General features: G+C 43.2%; 1 protein-coding gene across 1 annotated transcript; it reads right to left on the minus strand.

The window, feature by feature from the left end:
- Positions 1 to 17,914: 17,914 nt before the first annotated feature.
- LOC120999025 (zinc finger MYM-type protein 1-like) lies at positions 17,915 to 20,620 on the minus strand. Its single transcript, XM_040429904.1, has one exon. It carries the CDS (start codon positions 20,618 to 20,620, stop codon positions 17,915 to 17,917), a length of 2,706 nt encoding a protein of 901 aa, XP_040285838.1.
- Positions 20,621 to 22,116: the final 1,496 nt, after the last annotated feature.

The following is a 22,116-nucleotide window of genomic DNA, read 5'->3' on the forward strand; positions in this document are numbered from 1 at the left end:
CCTAATATGTATACTTTTTCCCCTATTTTTTACCAATTTTTTTTAACTTTATTTGGGGAAAATGACGTTTTTGTTTATTTTTACTTAAAACTTTTAATTTTTTGGGGGGAAAACTTTATTTTTTCAACTTTTTTTTCACTTTATTTTTTGTCCCACTTTGGGACTTGATCTTTGGGGGGTATATTCCTTTACAATGCATTCCAATACTTCTGTATTGGAATGTATTGGCTGTGTGAGTAATACTGTGTGTATTACTCATACAGCTTTCGGGGCCTGTGAGATCCAGGGGGCTGGATCTCAAAGGCTCTTCACCGGAAGGCAGCGCAATGCCTTCCTTAGACATCGCGCTGCCTTTCATGCCATCGGGTTCCCCCCACAGCCGCATGGGGACTCGATGGCACTGACGCACAGCCGCCACAACCGCAGCTAAAGCCGCAAACCGCAGGTCTGAATTGACCTGCGGTTTGCGACGATCGCCGATACGGGGGGGTCACATGACCCCCCCGGCGTTGTGACAGGATGCCTGCTGAATGATTTCAGCGGGTATCCTGTTCCGATTAACCCCCGCCGCGGTTTAAACCCATGACGTACCGGTACATCATGGGTCCTTAAGGACTCGGGAAACATGCCGTACCGGTACGTCATGCGTCCCTAAGGGGTTAAAGGGGTGGTCAATGTTAAAGGGGCGGGCACTGAAGAGGTCACTGTTAAAGGGGAGGCACTGTGGAAGTCACTGTTAAAGGTGCGAGCACTGTGAAGGTCACTTTTAAAGGGGTGGTCAATGTTAAAGGGCAGGGTACTATGGAGGTCATTGTAGAAGGGGCGGGCACTGTGGAGGTCACTGTTAAAGGGGCGAGCACTGCGGAAGTCACTGTTAAGGAGGTGGTCACTGTTATAGGGGCAGGCACTATGGAAAGCAATATTAAAGGGCAGGCACTGTGGAGTTCACTGTTAAAGGGGCGGTCACTGTTAAAGGGGTGGGCACTGTGGAGGTCACTGTTAACCACCTCAGCCCCCAGTGCTTAAACACCCTGAAAGACCAGGCCACTTTTTACACTTCTGACCTACACTACTTTCACCGTTTATTGCTCGGTCATGCAACTTACCACCCAAATGAATTTTACCTCCTTTTCTTCTCACTAATAGAGCTTTCATTTGGTGGTATTTCATTGCTGCTGACATTTTTACTTTTTTTGTTATTAATCGAAATTTAACGATTTTTTTGCAAAAAAATGACATTTTTCACTTTCAGTTGTAAAATTTTGCAAAAAAAAACGACATCCATATAGAAATTTTGCTCTAAATTTATAGTTCTACATGTCTTTGATAAAAAAAAAATGTTTGGGTAGAAAAAAAATGGTTTGGGTAAAAGTTATATCGTTTACAAACTATGGTACAAAAATGTGAATTTCCGCTTTTTGAAGCAGCTCTGACTTTCTGAGCACCTGTCATGTTTCCTGAGGTTCTACAATGCCCAGACAGTACAAACACCCCACAAATGACCCCATTTCTGAAAGTACATACCCTAAGGTATTCGCTGATGGGCATAGTGAGTTCATAGAACTTTTTATTTTTTGTCACAAGTTAGCGGAAAATGATGATTTTTTTTTTTTTTTCTTACAAAGTCTCATATTCCACTAACTTGTGACAAAAAATAAAAAGTTCTATGAACTCACTATGCCCATCAGCGAATACCTTGGGGTCTCTTCTTTCCAAAATGGGGTCACTTGTGGGGTAGTTATACTGCCCTGGCATTCTAGGGGCCCAAATGTGTGGTAAGGAGTTTGAAATCAAATTCAGTAAAAAATGACCTGTGAAATCCGAAAGGTGCTCTTTGGAATATGGGCCCCTTTGCCCACCTAGGCTGCAAAAAAGTGTCACACATCTGGTATCCCCGTACTCAGGAGAAGTTGAGGAATGTGTTTTGGGGTCTTTTTACATATACCCATGCTGGGTGAGATAAATATCTTGGTCAAATGACAACTTTGTATAAAAAAATGGGAAAAGTTGTCTTTTGCCAAGATATTTCTCTCACCCAGCATGGGTATATATAAAATGACACCCCAAAACACATTCCCCACCTTCTCCTGAGTACGGAGATACCAGATGTGTGACACTTTTTTGCAGCCTAGGTGGGCAAAGGGGCCCATATTCCAAAGAGCACCTTTCGGATTTCACTCGTCATTTTTTACTGAATTTGATTTCAAACTCCTCACCACACATTCGGGCCCCTAGAATGCCAGGGCAGTATAACTACCCCACAAGTGACCCCATTTTGGAAAGAAGAGACCCCAAGGTATTCCGTGAGGGGCATGGCGAGTTCCTAGAATTTTTTATTTTTTGTCACAAGTTAGTGGAAAATGATGATTTTTTTTTTTTTTTTTTTTTTCATACAAAGTCTCATATTCCACTAACTTGTGACAAAAAATAAAAACTTCCATGAACTCACTATGCCCATCAGCGAATACCTTGGGGTCTCTTCTTTCCAAAATGGGGTCACTTGTGGGGTAGTTATACTGCCCTGGCATTCTAGGGGCCCAAATGTGTGGTAAGGAGTTTGAAATCAAATTCAGTAAAAATTGACCTGTGAAATCCGAAAGGTGCTCTTTGGAATATGGGCCCCTTTGCCCACCTAGGCTGCAAAAAAGTGTCACACATCTGGTATCCCCGTACTCAGGAGAAGTTGAGGAATGTGTTTTGGGGTGTCTTTTTACATATACCCATGCTGGGTGAGATAAATATCTTGGTCAAATGACAACTTTGTATAAAAAAATGGGAAAAGTTGTCTTTTGCCAAGATATTTCTCTCACCCAGCATGGGTATATATAAAATGACACCCCAAAACACATTCCCCACCTTCTCCTGAGTACGGAGATACCAGATGTGTGACACTTTTTTGCAGCCTAGGTGGGCAAAGGGGCCCATATTCCAAAGAGCACCTTTCGGATTTCACTCGTCATTTTTTACTGAATTTGATTTCAAACTCCTTACCACACATTTGGGCCCCTAGAATGCCAGGGCAGTATAACTACCCCACAAGTGACCCCATTTTGGAAAGAAGAGACCCCAAGGTATTCGCTGATGGGCATAGTGAGTTCATGGAAGTTTTTATTTTTTGTCACAAGTTAGTGGAATATGAGACTTTGTATGAAAAAAAAAAAAAAAAAAAATCATCATTTTCCACTAACTTGTGACAAAAAATAAAAAATTCTAGGAACTTGCCATGCCCCTCACGGAATACCTTGGGGTGTCTTCTTTCCAAAATGGGGTCACTTGTGGGGTAGTTATACTGCCCTGGCATTTTCCAGGGGCCCTAATGTCTGGTAAGTAGGTAAATGACCTGTGAAATCTGAAAGGTGCTCTTTGGAATGTGGGCCCCTTTGCCCACCTAGGCTGCAAAAAAGTGTCACACATCTGGTATCTCCGTACTCAGGAGAAGGTGGGGAATGTGTTTTGGGGTGTCATTTTACATATACCCATGCTGGGTGAGATAAATATCTTGGCAAAAGACAACTTTTCCCATTTTTTTTATACAAAGTTGGCATTTGACCAAGATATTTATCTCACCCAGCATGGGTATATGTAAAATGACACCCCAAAACATATTCCCCAACTTCTGCTGAATACGGAGATACCACATGTGTGACACTTTTTTGCAGCCTAGGTGGGCAAAGGGGCCCAAATTCCTTTTAGGAGGGCATTTTTAGACATTTGGATACCAGACTTCTTCTCACGCTTTGGGGCCCCTAAAATGCCAGGGCAGTATAAATACCCCACATGTGACCCCATTTTGGAAAGAAGACACCCCAAGGTATTCAATGAGGGGCATGGCGAGTTCATAGAAAAAAAATAATTTTGGCACAAGTTAGCGGAAATTGATTTTTTTGATTTTGTTCTCACAAAGTCTCCCTTTCCGCTAACTTGGGACAAAAATTTCAATCTTTCATGGACTCAATATGCCCCTCAGCGAATACCTTGGGGTGTCTTCTTTCCAAAATGGTGTTATTTGTGGGGTGTTTGTACTGCCCTGGCATTTGAGGGTCTCCACAATCATTACATGTATGCCCAGCATTAGGAGTTTCTGCTATTCTCCTTATATTGAGCATACGGGTAATGAGATTTTTTTTTTCCGTTCAGCCTCTGGGCTGAAAGAAAAAAATGAACGGCACAGATTTCTTCATTCGCATCGATCAATGTGGATGAAAAAATCTCTGCCAAAAAAAAAAAAAGGAGGGGAAAGGCGTCTGCCAGGACATAGGAGCTCCGCCCAACATCCATACCCACTTCAGCTCGTATGCCCTGGCAAACCAGATTTCTCCATTCACATCAATCGATGTGGATGAATAAATCATTGCCGGGATTTTTTTTTTTATATATACAAAGTGTTTGCCAAAGTATATGAACACCGCCACCTCCTCAGCTCATATGCCTCGGCAAACATATCTTTTACTGCAGAGGAGAAATCTCGTCTTGCAGCGCCGCATACACCGACTTGCGTGTAATCTGACAGCAGCGCAATGCTTCTGTCAGAATGCACATCAGTGCTGCAGCTAGTCGATCGGTTGGTCCACCTGAAAGGTAAAAAAAACAAAACAAAAAAGAAAAAACCAGGCCGCAACGCAATAAATTTATTAACTGTTGAACAGAACATAGAAACTTTTTTTTAACTTTTTTAACTGAACGTTTAACTTTTTTACTTACCGGTAATTTTTTTTTTGTTTAGTTTTTTTTACCTTTATAGAACAAACCTCTCCTTCCCCATGGGACAATGTGCAAAGCGCAAATTGCCCAAAGATGTGGCGAAGTACATTATGCACTTTATCCCAGGTGAAAGGAGAGGTTTGCAGCAGCTGTGAGTAAAAGGGCCCTAATAGCCCTGTGTGCCTGTCCTGTGAGATGCAATCCCTATGCTAGGTGTACCTGTGTGTGGTACTTCCGGAAACACTCACCAAAGCATAGGGCAGGGTGGTCAGGACAGTCAGGACAGAAATAGCGGGTGTCACGCCTTATTCCACTCCTGCTACAGACACGACATTTTTTTCGGGGTGGCGGTTGGGTTGAGGTACCAGCAACGACACTGGGGAAATGTCGCTCGTGTAGACGGCTAACTACACTGGTGGATGGGGCCACGGAACCTCCTGGGTAAAGGAGGTTCTCGATGATCTCTTCCTGGAATTTGAGGAAAGATCGTGTTCTCCCAGCCTTACTGTAGAGAACAAAACTATTGTACAGCGCCAATTGAATTAAATATACAGACACCTTCTTATACCAGCGTCTGGTTCTGCGGGAAACTAAATAGGGAGCCAACATCTGGTCATTGAAGTCCACCCCTCCCATGAGCGCATTATAGTCGTGGACTGGGAGGGGCTTTTCAATGACACGGGTTGCCCTTTCAATTTGGATTGTCGTGTCTGCGTGAATGGAGGAGAGCATGTAAACGTCACGCTTGTCTCTCCATTTCACCGCGAGCAGTTCTTCGTTACACAAGGCAGCCCTCTCCCCCCTTGCAAGACGGGTGGTTACAAGCCGTTGGGGGAAGCCCACGCGACTAGTTCGCGCGGTGCCACAGGCGCAAATCCGTTCTAGAAACAAATGCCTAAAGAGGGCCACACTTGTGTAGAAATTGTCCACATAAAGATGGTACCCCTTGCCGAATAAGGGTGACACCAAGTCCCAGACTGTCTTCCCACTGCTCCCCAGGTAGTCAGGGCAACCGACCGGCTCCAGGGTCTGATCTTTTCCCTTATAGATCCGAAATTTGTGGGTATAGCCTGTGGCCCTTTCACAGAGCTTATACAATTTGACCCCATACCGGGCACGCTTGCTTGGCATGTATTGTTTGAAGCCAAGGCGCCCGGTAAAATGTATTAGGGACTCGTCTACGCAGATGTTTTGCTCAGGGGTATACAAATCTGCAAATTTCTGGTTGAAATGGTCTATGAGGGGCCGAATTTTGTGGAGCCGGTCAAAAGCTGGGTGGCCTCTGGGACGGGAGGTGGTGTTGTCGCTAAAATGCAGAAAACGTAGGATGGTCTCAAATCGTGTCCTGGACATAGCAGCAGAGAACATGGGCATGTGATGAATTGGGTTCGTGGACCAATATGACCGCAATTCATGCTTTTTAGTTAGACCCATGTTGAGGAGAAGGCCCAAAAAATTTTTAATTTCGGAAACTTGGACTGGTTTCCACCGGAAAGACTGGGCATAAGAGCTTCCCGGGTTGGCGGATATAAATTGTGTGGCATACCGATTTGTTTCTGCCACGACTAAGTCCAAGAGCTCCGCAGTCAAGAACAGCTCAAAAAATCCCAGGGCCGAACCGATTTGAGCCGTCTCAACCCGAACTCCAGACTGGGCGGTGAAAGGGGGAACTACAGGTGCGGCTGAAGTTGGTGACTGCCAATCAGGGTTTGCCAGCACCTCAGGGATTCTAGGGGCTCTACGGGCCTGTCTGCGCGGTGGCTGCGACGGGGTAACTAGTGCACGTGCCACCGTACCAGCTTCAACTGCCCTTCTGGTGCTCGCCACGTCACCATGTTGTACGGCAGTGCTGGTACTAGGTCCAGGAAGGGCTGCGCTGCTGGTGTATGCCTCACCACGTGATCCGGCAGCGACAGCCCCACTCTGCTGCTCTTGAAACGGATCCTGCGTAACCTGTGGTCTAGCGACACGGAGCCGGGTACGCCTGGTGCTGCCAGGGACCTCCACCTCCTCGTCCGAACTTTGGGTCAGAGAGCCACTGCTTTCCACAGGTTCATATTCTGACCCGCTAGATTCATCAGATGAGGGTTCCCACTCCTCATCCGACTGGGTCAGAATCCTGTAGGCCTCTTCAGAAGAATACCCCCTGTTTGACATTTGGACTACTAAATTTAGGGGTATTCCCTGAGACTACCCAAGAAAAAAAGCAAACCTGTCTTACAAAGGGGAGGCTAGCGAAGTACCGGAGGCTGCTGCGGTTGATAAAAAATATCAAAACTGATTTTTTTATCGCCGCAGTGCTTGTAAAGTGAATGTGCAGTGATCAAAAAACAAAATTTTTTTTGTCACTGCGGTGGGGCGGGCGTGGGTGAACGCACGTGTGGGCGACCGATCAGGCCTGATCGGGCAAACACTGTGTTTTGGGTGGAGGGCGAACTAAAGTGACACTAATACTATTATAGATCTGACCGTGATCAGTTTTGATCACTTACAGATACTATAAAAGTACAAATGCTGATTAGCGATACGCTAATCAGCGAATAAAAGTGACTGCGGTGCGGTGGGCTGGGCGCTAACTGACGCTAACTACCTAACCAAGGGGCCTAAACTATCCCTAAAACCTAACAGCCAATACTAGTGAAAAAAAAAAAGTGACAGTTTACACTGATCACTTTTTTTCCTTTCAATAGTGATTGACAGGGGCGATCAAAGGGGTGATCAAAGGGTTAATTGGGGTGCAGGGGGGTGATCTGGGGCTAAAGTGTGGTGTTGGTGCTACTCACTGTGAAGTCTGCTCCTCTGCTGGATCCAACCGACGAAAAGGACCAGCACAGGAGCAGACAAGCCATATAACAGATCATATTTACTAATATGATCTGTTATCTGGCTTCTGATTCGATTTTTTGAAAATCGCCAGCCTGCCAGCCAATGATCGTTGCTGGCAGGCTGGTGACGAAATACTTCTTTAACTTTTGCCGGCCCGCGATGCGCATGCGCGGGCCGGCAATGCACGAAATCTCGCGTCTCGCGAGAGGACGCACCGGCGCGTCCACCCAGAACAACAGGACCGCCGCAAAGACGCAATCCTGCGTACGGCGGTCCTGAGGTGGTTAATTAAAGGGGCTTGCACTGTGGAAGTCACTGTTAAAGGGGCAGGCACTGTGAAGGTCACTGTTAAAGGGACGGCCACTATGAAGGTCACTGTTAAAGAGGCGGCCACTGTGAAGTTCACTGTTAAAGGGGTGGTCAATGTTAAAGGAGCGGGCATTGTGGAGGTCACTGTTAAATCGGGCACTGTTAAAGGGGCGGGCACTGTTGAGGTCACTGTTAAAGGGGCGGTCACTGTGAAGGTCATTGTTAAACAGGCAGGTACTGTAGAGGTCACTGTTATGGGGGAAACTGTTGATATCTTTTACGACACACAGAAACATTAAATTAAATAGATAAAATATACATTTTGCCTTCTGCTACTATATATATATATGTATAATATAAAAATATAGAAATTCGTTTAAATTGTAGAAGAAATCTACGCCAGATCAAAGCTTTAATAGATTTCAATCTGAGGCACATTGACAGCCCAAAGATTTTCCCCTAGTAATACATATAAGAGAGGATATAAGGATATTTTGTTAGATAATAGTCATCTTCTGGCTCATTATCCAAAAAAGACCTGACTATGGACAGGAGTAACTGGTTCATATGCCTCTGGCAGGTTCTCCTTATGCCCCTCTATGAAGAAAAATAAAAAAATTCAAAATCTCATTGACAATCAGCCATTTGGAATCAGACAATACTTCAACTGGCAAAGTAAAAATGTTATCTACGCAGCTCTATGCCCTTGTCCCAAGATAAATGTTGGGAATATTACCCAGGAGTTAAGAAAGAGAATTTCCAGTCAACTAAGTGCCAATAGAACAGAGAAGGACACTCCATTGTCCAGACACAAACGGTTTGAACACAATGGGCGGTGTGATGATTTGTATTTCTGGGGAATTAGCTAGTGGAAACTTAGTGCAAGAAAAGGTAACTTGGACAGAAAGCTCTTACAGTTAGATGAAAAAGGGATTTATAGATTAAACTGCCTGAGTCCCAATGGCCTTAATGAGGGTTTTTCATATATTGCCATTATTTGGCCCTGAGGGTACCATATATTGATGCTTTTAAGTCTGTTTTGATATTGTAATAATATTGTTTTGATGGATTAATCTTCCTTTGGACATTTAAATAACAAATCTGTACCTAATTACTATCAAGTCCCCTCTACTTTGACTCTTATGATGGACGTTTAAAGGGGTTGTCTCATCAGGGACAATGGGGGCATATTGCTAGGATAGGCCATGATAGGCCATGAACACCAAGGAACTCTCCAAACAAGTAAGGGACAATGTTGTTGAGAAGTACAAGTCAGCGTTCGGTTATAAAAAAAATCCAAATCTTTGAGGATCAGGTGACTGCAGCGCCGGCCCTGAGAAGAGAAGACAGCCAGGACAGGGAGAGTGGTGACAGGAGAGGTAAGTTACTTTATTATTGTACAGTCTGATCTGAGGTCTGATATGGAGGTCTAATGGGGGTCTGGAGTGGTCTATGGGGGGTCTGGAGGTCTGACTGGGGGGTCAGGAGGTCTGACTGGTGGGTCTGGAGGTCTAATGGGGTTTGATTGGGGTTCTGGAGGTCTGACTGGGGGGTCTGGAGGTCTAATGGGGGTTTGAAGGTCTAATGGGGGTCTGATTGGGGGTCTGGAGGTCTAATGGGGGTCTGATTGGGGGTCTGGAGGTCTAATGGGGGTCTGTAGGTCTGACTGGGGGGTCTGGAGGTCTAATGGGGGTCAGATATGGGGGTCTGGAGGTCTAGTGGGAGTCTGGAGGTCTAATGGGGGTCTGGAGGTCTGATATGTGGGTCTGGAGGTCTAATGGGGGTCTTATATGGGGGTCTTATCTGAGGTCTGATATTAGCTCGGGCACTGTATGTATGTATGTGTGTATGTATGTGTGTATGTCCGTTAAAGGAATCCATACCGTTGCATTTTCAATCACGGAATTTTGCACATTCGCCTCCTGTGACTTGTGGAACGTCATAGACTATGTTTTGAGTGGAGATTTTCACCCCGCGCTTTCCAATTATTTGCCAAATAATACGCTTAGTAACCTAACCGCCAAACTACAGGAGCCATTGTCTGTTGTGGCAGTTAGCCTGGATATTCATCAGGTTGCATATAGCAACCAATTACAGCTCAGCTTCTATTTTGCTACAGGTCATGAATATGAGCTCTGATTGGTGGCTATAGGCAACGAAGGACATTCTTAGTATAAGACAGCTTATGTGTGAGTTAATATGATTTCGATTGCGACGCTTAGCCAATAGTGATGAGCGTCAGGGGCAATATTCGAATTTGCGATATTTCGCAAATATTTGTCATATATTCGCGAAATCGAGATTATTTTCTTAATCGCGAAAAATCAGCGATGTAATATTCGTGTAATGTGCTCGAAATACAGGCGTGGGTCACTATAGGTACATTTTTCAAGCTGCTAGAAGTTTCCTAAAACTGGAGAAAATCGTTGGCACAGCAGAACATTACAATAGATTTATTTGCAGATAGAGTGCTCCAATATTGCGAAATCAGCACCAATAATGCTAATATTTTGGCGCAATACTTGCAACTTCACATTTTACCAGGTCTGACTACTTAGTGATTGGTGCACTAAGTATTGTTGTGAACTTGTGACATCACAGCACTATGTATGTAGCATGTATGTATGGACAGCAGTTACACTATATCAGGATATAACCTACACTGACTATCTCCCACTAACTATCTGTATTATATATATGAGCTCTCTAACTATCTATCTAATGTAATGACACAGGAAAGCAGAGAGCACAGCAATAACACTGCTGTCTCTCTCAGATCTGGAAAATACTGCATACAAGGGCTGCTGGGGAGGTTCTTAGATAGTAAGGGGTAGGCAACTTTCCTATTGGTTGCTAGGGATGTTGCTAAGCTCAGACAAAGACATTGCAGCCTTCTCATTGGCCCACAAGCAAGAAGGGAGGTTACTGTTGAAAAAAAATCTAGAATATTCGAAATTACGAATATATATCACTATATTCAATATATTCTCAAATTCTCGAAGTGCCAATATTCGCGAATAATATTCGCTATTCGAATATTCGAGCCCAACACTATTAGCCTACATTGTTGTAGAGGCTGATGTAAGTGTATACTAATTCTGTGGGGGTTTTATATACTATCAATTAAAGACAATAATGCCCCGCTGTGGAGGTCTTTGTTTGGGGGGCGGGTGGGGTGTTGTGGAGGTCACTGTTAAAGGAGCGGGCTGCTGTGAAGGTCAAAGTTAAAGGGGTGGGCTGCTGTGGAGGTCACATTTTAAGCAGGCGGGGCACTGTGGGGGGTTAGTGTTAAAGAGGACCTTTCATCTATTCTACTTACAGGAGCTAAATACCTGTACTTGTGGGGTATCCCCCGCTGATGCTGCCACCCGTTTTTTTTTTTTAAACATCGCTAACATCACTTCTACGCCCGCTGCGTCCTCCTGAAGTTTTCATGCTCAGTATGCTAATACTGCGCATCAGTATAGTGAGGAGGAGACGCCAGGGTTTCTCAATGGGCATCTCCTCCTCCCTGGCTGTGACGCTCTCCGATGTGATTGGATCGCGGCACAGCCAGGGAGAAGGAGACGCCCATTGAGAAACCCTGGTGTCTCCTCCTCACTGTTCCGATGCTCAGTATTTACATACTAAGCGCGAGAACTTCAGGAGGGGCGATGTTAAAAAAAAAAACTGGGTGGCAGCAAGTACAGGTATTTAGCTCCTATAAGTAAAGTAAAACATATGAAAGGTCCTCTTTAAGTTGTGGAGGTCACATTTTAAGGGAACGGAGCTCTGTGGAGGTCACTGTTAAGGGGGCGGGTTATTGTGGAAATCACTTAACGAGACGGGGTACTGTGGAGATCACTAATAAAGGGGAGGCCGCTGTGGAGGTCACTGTTAAAGGGGAGGGCACTGTGGATGTTACTGTTAAGGGGGCAGGCCGCTGTGGAGGTCACTGTTAAAGTGGTGGGATGCTGTAGAGGTCACTGTTATGGGGGATACTGTCGATATCTTTTAACGATACACACAAACATTAAATGAAATAGATGAATTATACCCGTGCAAAGCCGGGTCCTTCTGCTAGTTGTTAATAAAGACCAACTGCCCTGGCTTACAGTTTTCTAAAAAATGATAACCACAGAAATTTCTGTCATGTTTGTCTGCTACAATGTATCAGTGAGGTAAATGCAATAGCCGGAGTCCAGCTGTTTAATTTAGGAAGGATTATCTTGAGTAGAGACATTGTAAACCATCAGTTGTGAGAAGTTTTTGGATTTTCAGGCTCCAGATGTTTTTCTATCACTGGCAGCAAGCTAAGATCCTGAAAATGCTAGATTTTTAAAACACAAAGAATATACTGTATTATACAAAAATTTAAGGGAACTTGTCACCTCCAAAAAACATCCCAAGCCGGCAGCAGTACCTGAGAGTAGCCAGCAGCATGTTTGTAACGATCATTTTCTTCCTGCAGGTAGATGAAGCAAAAGTCGTAAAAGCGTTCTTTAATCTCCTGCCGGCACGCTCTCTAGTCAGGCTTCAAGTCACGGAGGCAGCGGCCTCCTTTCTTCAAGTCACGGTAACCGCGCCCCCTTCCCTGCCCCTTGATTGCCAGCGCTTATGCACGACAGTTCGGCTGGCTTTGCTGAACTGCTGGCTGTCAGTCACAGCGAACGGGCATGGAAGGGGGCGCGGTTACCGCGACTTGAAGCAAGGAGGCCGCTGCCTCCGTGACTTGAAGCCTGACTAAAGAAGCGCGCCGGACAGGGGATTAAAGAACGTTTTTACAGCTTTTGCTTCAACTACCTGCAGGAAGACAATGATCATTACAAACACGCTGCTGGCTACTCTCAGGTACTGCTGCCGGCTTGGTATGTTTTTTGGAGGTGATAGGTTCCCTTTAAACTATATGTAATATCAGAAAACCCTTTTGTCACCAACTAACCTGTCTGGGCACAAGGGGCGAGATCTCCAGCTTCGGCTTGATCGCATCGGGAGAGGAAAGCATGCTGCAAAGCTACGCCCGTGGTGACATGACATGGTGTCATAATTACCCATCCAGTACCTAAACAAATAACTCAGACACTGACTGAATTATAAATATAAACTATTTATTTACTCAAATTGGTAGATAATTGACCACAGTGTTTTTGGTTACCTAAATTTAATTCATTAACCAATTAAATTCTCCAAACATTTAACACCAACAAATAGTTGCCTCCAACTATTAACCACAAAATACCTAGTCCGCTCAAAGAGCGACTATTACCCACCCGCCATATAGCCAACTTGGCTAAACGGCTACTATACACCGCAGCCAAGTTCTATCAAATTTTGGAAACCAATATTCAAAATATCCAAACCAATTTCCTATAAGGAATTCCTTTGAATATCATATAAACCTATTAAGAACCCTTCCAGTTCTGAGTGCCTGCAAGATAAACTATTATGATTCAGTATGAATTTACTGATATGTCTATTTACTCTAACATAGTAACATAGTACATAAGGCCGAAAAAAGACACTTGTCCATCCAGTTCGGCCTGTTATCCTGCAAGTTGATCCAGAGGAAGGCAAAAAAACCCTGTGAGGTAGAAGCCAATTTTCCTCACTTTAGGGGAATAAAAAATTCCTTCCCGACTCCAATCAGGCAATCAGAATAACTCCCTGGATTAACGACCCCTCTCTAGTAGCTATAGCCTGTAATATTATTACACTCCAGAAACACATCCAGGCCCCTCTTGAATTCCTTTATTGTACTCACCATCACCACTCTAATGCTAATTTTCTCCAAAAAACTCAAATGAGTTGTATTCCAGACCCATTTGACGATAATCTCAGAAAATGCCAATTTCGTACTCGGTAAAAGTTGTTGAATAGTTGACAAAGTATCTTTAAATTCTTTCATTAGTATGTGTGTACTAATTTTACCAATGTCATCCTCACCAATGTGAAGGATACAAAGGTCAGGTATTGGCCATATAGACTTCAAATGTAAACAGCTATTAGCAACATCTTTAAGGGTCCATTCACACGTCCGTTTTTTCTTTCCTCATCTGTTCCGTTTTTTGCGGAACAGATCTGGACCAGATCTGGACCCATTCATTTTCAATGGGTCCTGGAAAAAATCGGACAGCACAATGTGTGCTGTCCGTTTCCGTTGTTCCGTTCCGCATGTCCGTTTAAATATAAAACATGTCCTATTCTTTTCCGCAAAATTCGAATCCTGGTACAATACAAAGTCAATGGATCCGCAAAAAACGGAATGTCATTACGTATGTCATCCGTTTTATGCGGATTCCGTTCCTGGAAATTACATTTTAATTTTTATTTTTTTTTATTTTTAAAAGAAATCCAAACAACTTTATTTGCTTATTGAAATTTATACATGTTTCCGTTTTTTGCGGATCCGCAAAAAACGGATGACATACGGAAACATTTTCAGGAACAACGGATCCGCAAAAAACGGACCGAAAATCGGGATATAGAAAAATACTGACGTGTGAATGTAGCCTAATACTGAAATTGTGGATACTCTTCCAAAAAATTACCACTTTATTCCCAAAACCCAAGGTGTCAGACATAAACCTCATAGTACTGTAGATCGGTTGCAGGCTTCCGACATCAATTCGTTTCCCAAAATCCATATGATGCTTGGTTCTGCAAAATATTACCATAAGGCCTCCTGCACACAACCGTTTTTTCCCCCCGTTTACTGGCCGTTTTTGGGTTCCGTATACGGAACCATTCATTTCAATGATTCCGCAAAAAAAACGGAATGTACTCCGTATGCATTCCATTTCCGTATTTCCATTTTTCCGTTCCGTTTAAAGATAGAGCATGTCCTATTATTGACCGCAAATCACGTTCTGTGGCTCCATTCAAGGCCTCCTGCACACGACCGTATGGCTTTTTCAGTGTTTTGCGGTCCGTTTTTCACGGATCCATTGTTACTTTTTTTGTTTCCGTTGTGTTTCCGTTTTTCCATTCCGTTTTTCCGTTCCGTTTTTCCGTATGGCATATACAGTATACAGTAATTACATAGATAACATTGAGGTGGGCATAAAATTTTCAATAGATGGTTCCGCAAAAAACGGAACGGAAACGGAAGACATACGGATGCATTTCCGTATGTGTTCAGTTTTTTGCAGACCCATTGACTTGAATGGAGCCACGGAACGTGATTTGCGGGCAGTGATAGGACATGTTCTATCTTTAAGGCCTCCTGCAAACGGACGTTTTTTTCCCCCGTTTACTGGCCGTTTTTTGCGCTCCGTATACGGTCCGTATACAGAACCATTCATTTCAATGGTTCCGCAAAAAAAACTGAATGTACTCCGTATGCATTCCGTTTCCGTATTTCCGTTTTTCCGTTCCGTTTAAAGATAGAACATGTCCTATTATTGCCCGCATACGGAGTACATTCCATTATTTTTGCGGAACCATTGAAATGAATGGATCCGTATACGGACCAAATACGGAACGCAAAAAACGGCCAGTAAACGGGGAAAAAAAACTGTTGTGTGCATGAGGCCCAAGTCAATGGGTCCGCAAAAAAACGGAACACATACGGAAATGCATCCGTATGTCTTCCGTTTCCGTTCCGTTTTTTGCGGAACCATCTATTGAAAATATTTCACAGGATGGAGGGCACTCAAATGACTGGGTATGTATATAGGAATTCAATTGCATATGAGGTATATCTCGTTTTTTTATTAATTGTAAAATTGTACCTTTATATACAAATGATGAATGTATATATCAGGATGAAGTAGCAACGTTCAATAGTGATATAACATACAGAAGCAATAAAATTTCATCACGCAATAAAAGTTATTAAAATTGTATCAGGAACACTATGATTCCTCTTATAAGGTGAAAAAGTAAAAGGGTCCTTGTGTGACTGAAGGATGCCTACCAATGCAGATGATCAGTCTGCATATAGGTCTTATACTGTAGTCTAATGGTGAAATAAGTCCGCTTATGTCCGCTTATGTCCTGAAAATACCGGGGAGCTGCTGCAAAAAGGTGTCCTTACTGAGGTCGTCCGATCCTGGCTTTACCCAGAATAGTACTTGGACTATGTACTAAAAAAGCCCTTTTATCAACTAAAGGTGAATATTAACATATAGTTTGCTGACAAATCGGTCAGCAGGCCGGAACAACAGACCGATACTTCCGGTCATAGGAACGTCACATCCTGTACAGCAGAGAGTGACGCAGCGATCCAGGAAGCCGGAACAGAAGAAGACGCCGAAGACGCCGAAGAACACGTGCGCACCACCGCCACACGCCGCAGAGGATCGGACGACCTCAGTAAGGACACCTTTTTGCAGCAGCTCCCCGGAATACATCTATATGGGGTAAGACTGTTCCCGCTTTCTTCCTTAAGGTGACTGTATTTTCAGGACATAAGCGGACATAAGCGGACTTATTTCACCATTAGACTACAGTATAAGACCTATATGCAGACTGATCATCTGCATAGGTAGGCATCCTTCAGTCACACAAGGACCCTTTTACTTTTTCACCTTATAAGAGGAATCATAGTGTTCCTGATACAATTTTAATAACTTTTATTGCGTGATGAAATTTTATTGCTTCTGTATGTTATGTCACTATTGAACGTTGCTACTTCATCCTGATATATACATTCATCATTTGTATATAAAGGTACAATTTTACAATTAATAAAAAAACAAGATATACCTCATATGCAATTGAATTCCTATATACATACCCAGTCATTTGAGTGCCCTCCATCCTGTGAAATATTTACTATATCGATTATTTTGGCAATTGGTACTGCCATATTTGGAGAGAGCACCTAACCATGTCGCGCAAGTCAGTAGAGCCTCTGCAATACTGTTATCTATTGAAAATGTTATGCCCAGCCCAATTTTATCTATGTAATTACTGTATACTGTATATGCCATACGGAAAAACGGAACAGAAACGGAAACACAACGGAAACAAAAAACGTAACAACGGATCCGTGAAAAACGGACCGCAAAACACTGAAAAAGCCATACGGTCGTGTGCAGGAGGCCTAAACGGAATGGAAAAGCGGAAATACGGAAACGGAATGCATACGGAGTACATTCCATTATTTTTGCGGAACCATTGAAATGAATGGTTCCGTATACGGACCGTATACGGAACGCAAAAAACGGCCAGTAAACGGGGGAAAAAAAACTGTTATGTGCAGGAGGCCCAAGTCAATGGGTCCGCAAAAAAATTAAACACATACGGAAATGCATCCGTATGTCTTCCGTTTCCGTTACGTTTTTTGCGGAGCCATCTATTGAAAATGTTATGCCCAGCCCAATTTTATCTATGTAATTACTGTATACTGTATATGCCATATGGAAAAACGGAACGGAAAAACGGAACAGAAACGGAAACACAATGGAAACAAAAAAAGTAACAACGGATCCGTGAAAAACGGACCGCAAAACACTGAAAAAGCCATACGGTTGTGTGCAGGAGGCCTAAGAGATCAGTTCTTATACACTCACCTAAAGAATTATTAGGACCACCATACTAATACAGTCAGGGCCGCTGATAGAAATCATGGGGCCCCGTACAGCATACATGACGGGGCCCCCTTCAGCTCCACCCCCTGATCCCTCCTTCAGCCACACCCCTGGCCCCGCCCTTGGCCCCTCCCCAGACGCCGCCTTGAAACAACATGCAGATTTGTCTACAAGTGATATTTATTTTTCTCCAGCCAGTTATAAGTTTTATTATCCAAAATAAATACTGTTTTCAGATGAGAACAGACCTCTTTAATATCAATATGTAATAAAAAAACATTAATGAATAAATGAAGTGGTATTTTGAAAAAATTAGGAAGATTAAACAAATGATAAAGGTGGAAAAAAAAAAACAAGCCAGGTCTCGTTAAAGATAGTTTACTGTAGACAACTGGGTAAACATAAGTGCGCCAACAGGCACAAAAACAACAGGAGTCAAACGACCCAAGTTCAGAGTGCAATTGAACATTCACAGTCTGCATATGTGCATATATTTATGGCTTCACCCAAAAACAATGTGAAACACTGACCAGTTTCACTAGTCCTTTCCCATTTTGCCAAAGGTGTTACAAATTTGTAGTGGACATTCTTCGTACCTTTGCTTCAGCAAACTCATTTATAAGGTCTTTAAAGTTTAGCTGTCTTGCAAGTTCATGCTCAATGGACAGAAGAGCCAGACTGTTCAGACGCTGCTCACTCATTGTCGATCGGAGATAGTTTTTTATCAAGGCTAACTTGCTGAACGCTCTCTCTCCTTCTGCAACTGAGAGTGGAAGGGTAGCAAAAATTCTAAGGGCAATACAAATCTCTCCAAAAATCCCTTCAAGCTGCAGCTCATAAATTGAATTTAATAATTCCAAGGGACCCAGCTGATTGGTAAATGTTTCTGCATAGATTTTCCGCAGGAGTTGTAGTTCTGTAAGTAGGGATTCAGTAAAGTCATCACGGTATGTGGAAATCAGCATTTCTGTTGAAGTTTTCAGTTCTTCTTCTGAAAGAGTCCTCAGATTCAAGATGGGAGCAAAGAGCTTGCAGACTTCTTCCATTGATTTAAATCTTTGATCCAGGTCTGAAATTATGACATCCATTGCTGGGAAGAACATATTGACTTTGAAATAAATTTCCACATCCAGATCTTTTACATTTTTATCAGCCTTCTTTTTACGAAGCTGGTGAGCATTCAGTAGCTCCTTGGGAATCTCCATAGAATCAGCAACAACTTTGGACTCCGAGAGTAGAGCTGGCCACTTATCCCGTAGAATCTTCATTTCTTCAGACAAAGCCCTGATGTTGGCTGCACCTATGTCAATAGATACAGACCTGGACTGAAGGATTTTATTCCGTTCCTCAAAACTTGGCAGGACCTTGACCCAGAATGTAGCCAGAACAATTGCACGGAAAGAGGAGAAATAATCTAGCAGCCCTTCCGCTTCAGAGTGTGCAGCACTTGTCAGTTTTTTACTTTTCAGCACTCTTTCCAAAGCTTTCAGAACACTTGGAAGCTTTTGTGCGATTGGCTTTACTGCTTCAATCCTGGAACTCCATCTGGTGTCACTAAGGCCATGTAAAGAACCACCAACTTCATCTAACAAAGCGCTCCATCTCTCAGGACTGCTGCTAAATAGAACATATAGCCTATTTACACTCCCAAAGAAGGTCTTCATTTCAGGGGAACTTGAAGCTGCATGTACACCAACCAGATTTAATGAGTGTGCTGCACATGGACTAAACAACGCTGCTGGATACTTTTGTTGGATCCTGGATCTTACACCTTTAATTTTTCCTGACATGTTGGCTCCATTATCATATCCTTGACCTCTACAGTCTTTGACATCAATGCCATGCTCACACAATCTTGTTAGCAGCATTTCAGCAATTTCTTCACCAGTCTTCTCAAAGAAATCAAAGAATTCCAGGAACCTTTCTTGAATGCCCCATTTTCTTTTCACAAGATCTCTGTGCACATATCGCAGAATAATAACATTCTGTTCCATATGCGATACATCTGGTGTTGCATCACAGATCACTGAAAAATAAATAGATTGTTGCCTTTCAGAAAGCATGACATTCAAAACATGTCTTCCACATACATCGATTAATTCGTTTTGTGTGGCTGATGACAGATAATGTGCAGGTAGACGCTTTCCTTTTTCCTGGCTTTGTTTCACCTTTTCCAAGTGCTCCCTAAGTACACTATCATATTTGGCAACAAGTTCAAGAGTTCCAAGGAAATTACCATTTTGAATGTCTCCAATTCTTTGAGAACATCCTCTAAAAGCCAGATTCCGTGAGGCAAAAAATAAGGTAACATTAAGAAGCCTTTCCAACAGAGCTGCAAACTTTTCTGCTTCTCTTGTCAATTTTCTTTGCATCTCAAAGTCCACACCTTGTCCGCCTATGGACCTCTGTAAAGCTCGCCAACTTAGGTAGTACTTTCGGTGTTGAGCAGAACGTTCATGCTCTGGCAATCGTGTATAAAGTCGATGCCATGTGTTTTTGGAAGGGTCAAAGCCTTCGCTCCTACATAGTATACTCCCATCCTTTCTATGGTAATAATTTGTATAAAAAGCTCTGCAAGTGATGCAGTATAAAACATGTTTGGAATCACTCCATCGAAGCCAGTCTCTTAAAATCTTCTCACGTCCATTTGAGGATTTTGCATACAAAAGATACTCAGAAAATGAACGTCCATCGCTGTCCAAAGTCATACGATATGCCATTTTTTTCAGATCCTCTTCAGTCATCAATCCAGAAAGCACAATTTGATTTCTTTCTTTGTCTTGAAGATTTTCTGGCCACAGTGCTGGATCTTTCCAATCGACTTTGCACAAATCCATAGTAACAGGACCTGTAGAACTTGAGGCAAAAGAGGAGCTGCATGAAGTTTCTAAATCGCTCAAAATTTCAAAGGGATATGCAATGGAGGAGGTATCTTCTATACTTGCAGCAGACTGGGTGCATGAGGACACACTTTCCTCAGGTAAAACACTCTCAGTGGAGCAGTTTTGAATTTCAAAGGCAGCCATACCCTCTTCTTGCAAATCTTCAGATATAGTGAGCAGCTCACAATGTTGAGAATGGCCCTCAATTGTGTCTGACCTAACATCCATATCTAGTTCTGAGGATTCTCCTTGTTCAACATTAGGTTCCTGGGTAGTTTCTGGCTTCTTAAAATAGTGAAATATTAGATTTTTCTTCTTTATTTTTTCTTGTTCTTCCTCTCGCTCTTTCCTCTCCTTGCGCTTCAGAAATCCAGACTTGTGTGGATACATTTTTGGATTGACCTGAAACAGGGAGATAGGATTCTTGTTCTGAACAAACGCAGCCAGAATCCCAAATTTGGGTCATATCTAAGTAAGATTGCCCAAAGGCGCTTATCACTCACTCCACCTCAATGTGATCATGGGCTCCATTCACTAAAGCATATTGCATGCGGTATTGGGCGACGACACATTTTCCTAAAAATTGCATGCAATAATAAAATAGCAATTGGTTTCATGAGATAAATACAGGCAGTCCGTCCCCAAGTTCCAAACTGGCTAGGGACTGTAGGTTTGTTTTTAAGTCAAATATGTTCGTAAGTCGGAAAAGCATGCGCAGAACAGCAGATACGTTGTTTTTTAAAAAACTAGCAATGCTAATAGAGCTTCCTTGTGTTTTCACTGCCATCTCCTTCCCTCTAATTAGAACCCCCAAACATTATATATATTTTTTACTCTAACACCCTAGAGAATAAAATAGCAGTTGTTGCAATACTTTGTCACACAGTATATGCGCAGCGGTCTTACAAGCGACTTTTTTGGGAAAAAATACACTTATTTTTTTACTTAAAAAATAAGACAACAGTAAAGTTAGCCCGATTTTTTTTATATTGTGAAAGATAATGTTACGCCAAGTAAATTTTGACCCCACATGTCACGCTTAAAAATTGCACCCGCTCGTGGAATGGCAACAAACGTTTACCCTTTAAAATCTCCATAGGCAAGGTCTAAAAAATTCTACAGGTTGCATGTTTTGAGTTACAGAGGAGGTCTAGTGCTAGAATTATTGCTCTCGCTCTAACGATCGCGGCGATACCTCACATGTGTGGTTTTAACACCGCTTTCATATGCGGGCGCTGCTCACGTATGTGTTCGCTTCTGCGCGCGAGCTTGGTGGGACGGGGTGCGTTTCTGGCTCCTAACTTTTTTAGCTGGCTCCTAGATTCCACAGTGTGGTCTGTGTAGTGTGCCTTTGAAATTAACTCTTCACAGACTATGTTATGTTCTTTTTGGACTCTGCATTAGTTTTCCTTTTAATACATTTTTCACATATCATTTGTTTACATTTCAAGGTATAAAATTTATTTCACACATGATTTTAACCACATAGCGCTGCACTCTTTCCATGTTTTGAACACATGTGATCTATCTGACCCCCTGACACACACACAGATCCACCTGACTCCTACTTGCACTACTCACATTACGCTGACCCCCACCTGACACAGACGCTGACCCCCACCTGACACAGACGCTGACCCCCACACCTGACACAGACGCTGACCCCCACCTGACACAGACGGACGCTGACCCCCACCTGACACAGACGCTGACCCCCACACCTGACACAGACGCTGACCCCCACCTGACACAGACGCTGACCCCCACCTGACACAGACGCTGACCCCCACACCTGACACAGACGCTGACCCCCACCTGACACAGACGCTGACCCCCACCTGACACAGACGGACGCTGACCCCCACCTGACACAGACGCTGACCCCC

Source organism: Bufo bufo, chromosome 4 (genome assembly GCF_905171765.1).
Source record: "Bufo bufo chromosome 4, aBufBuf1.1, whole genome shotgun sequence".
NCBI classification, from domain to species: domain Eukaryota; kingdom Metazoa; phylum Chordata; class Amphibia; order Anura; family Bufonidae; genus Bufo; species Bufo bufo.

Coding starts and splice junctions, on each gene's coding strand:
- LOC120999025 (XM_040429904.1), bottom strand. CDS start 20,620: ATGTATCCACACAAGTCTGGATTTCTGAAGCGCAAGGAGAGGAAAGAG.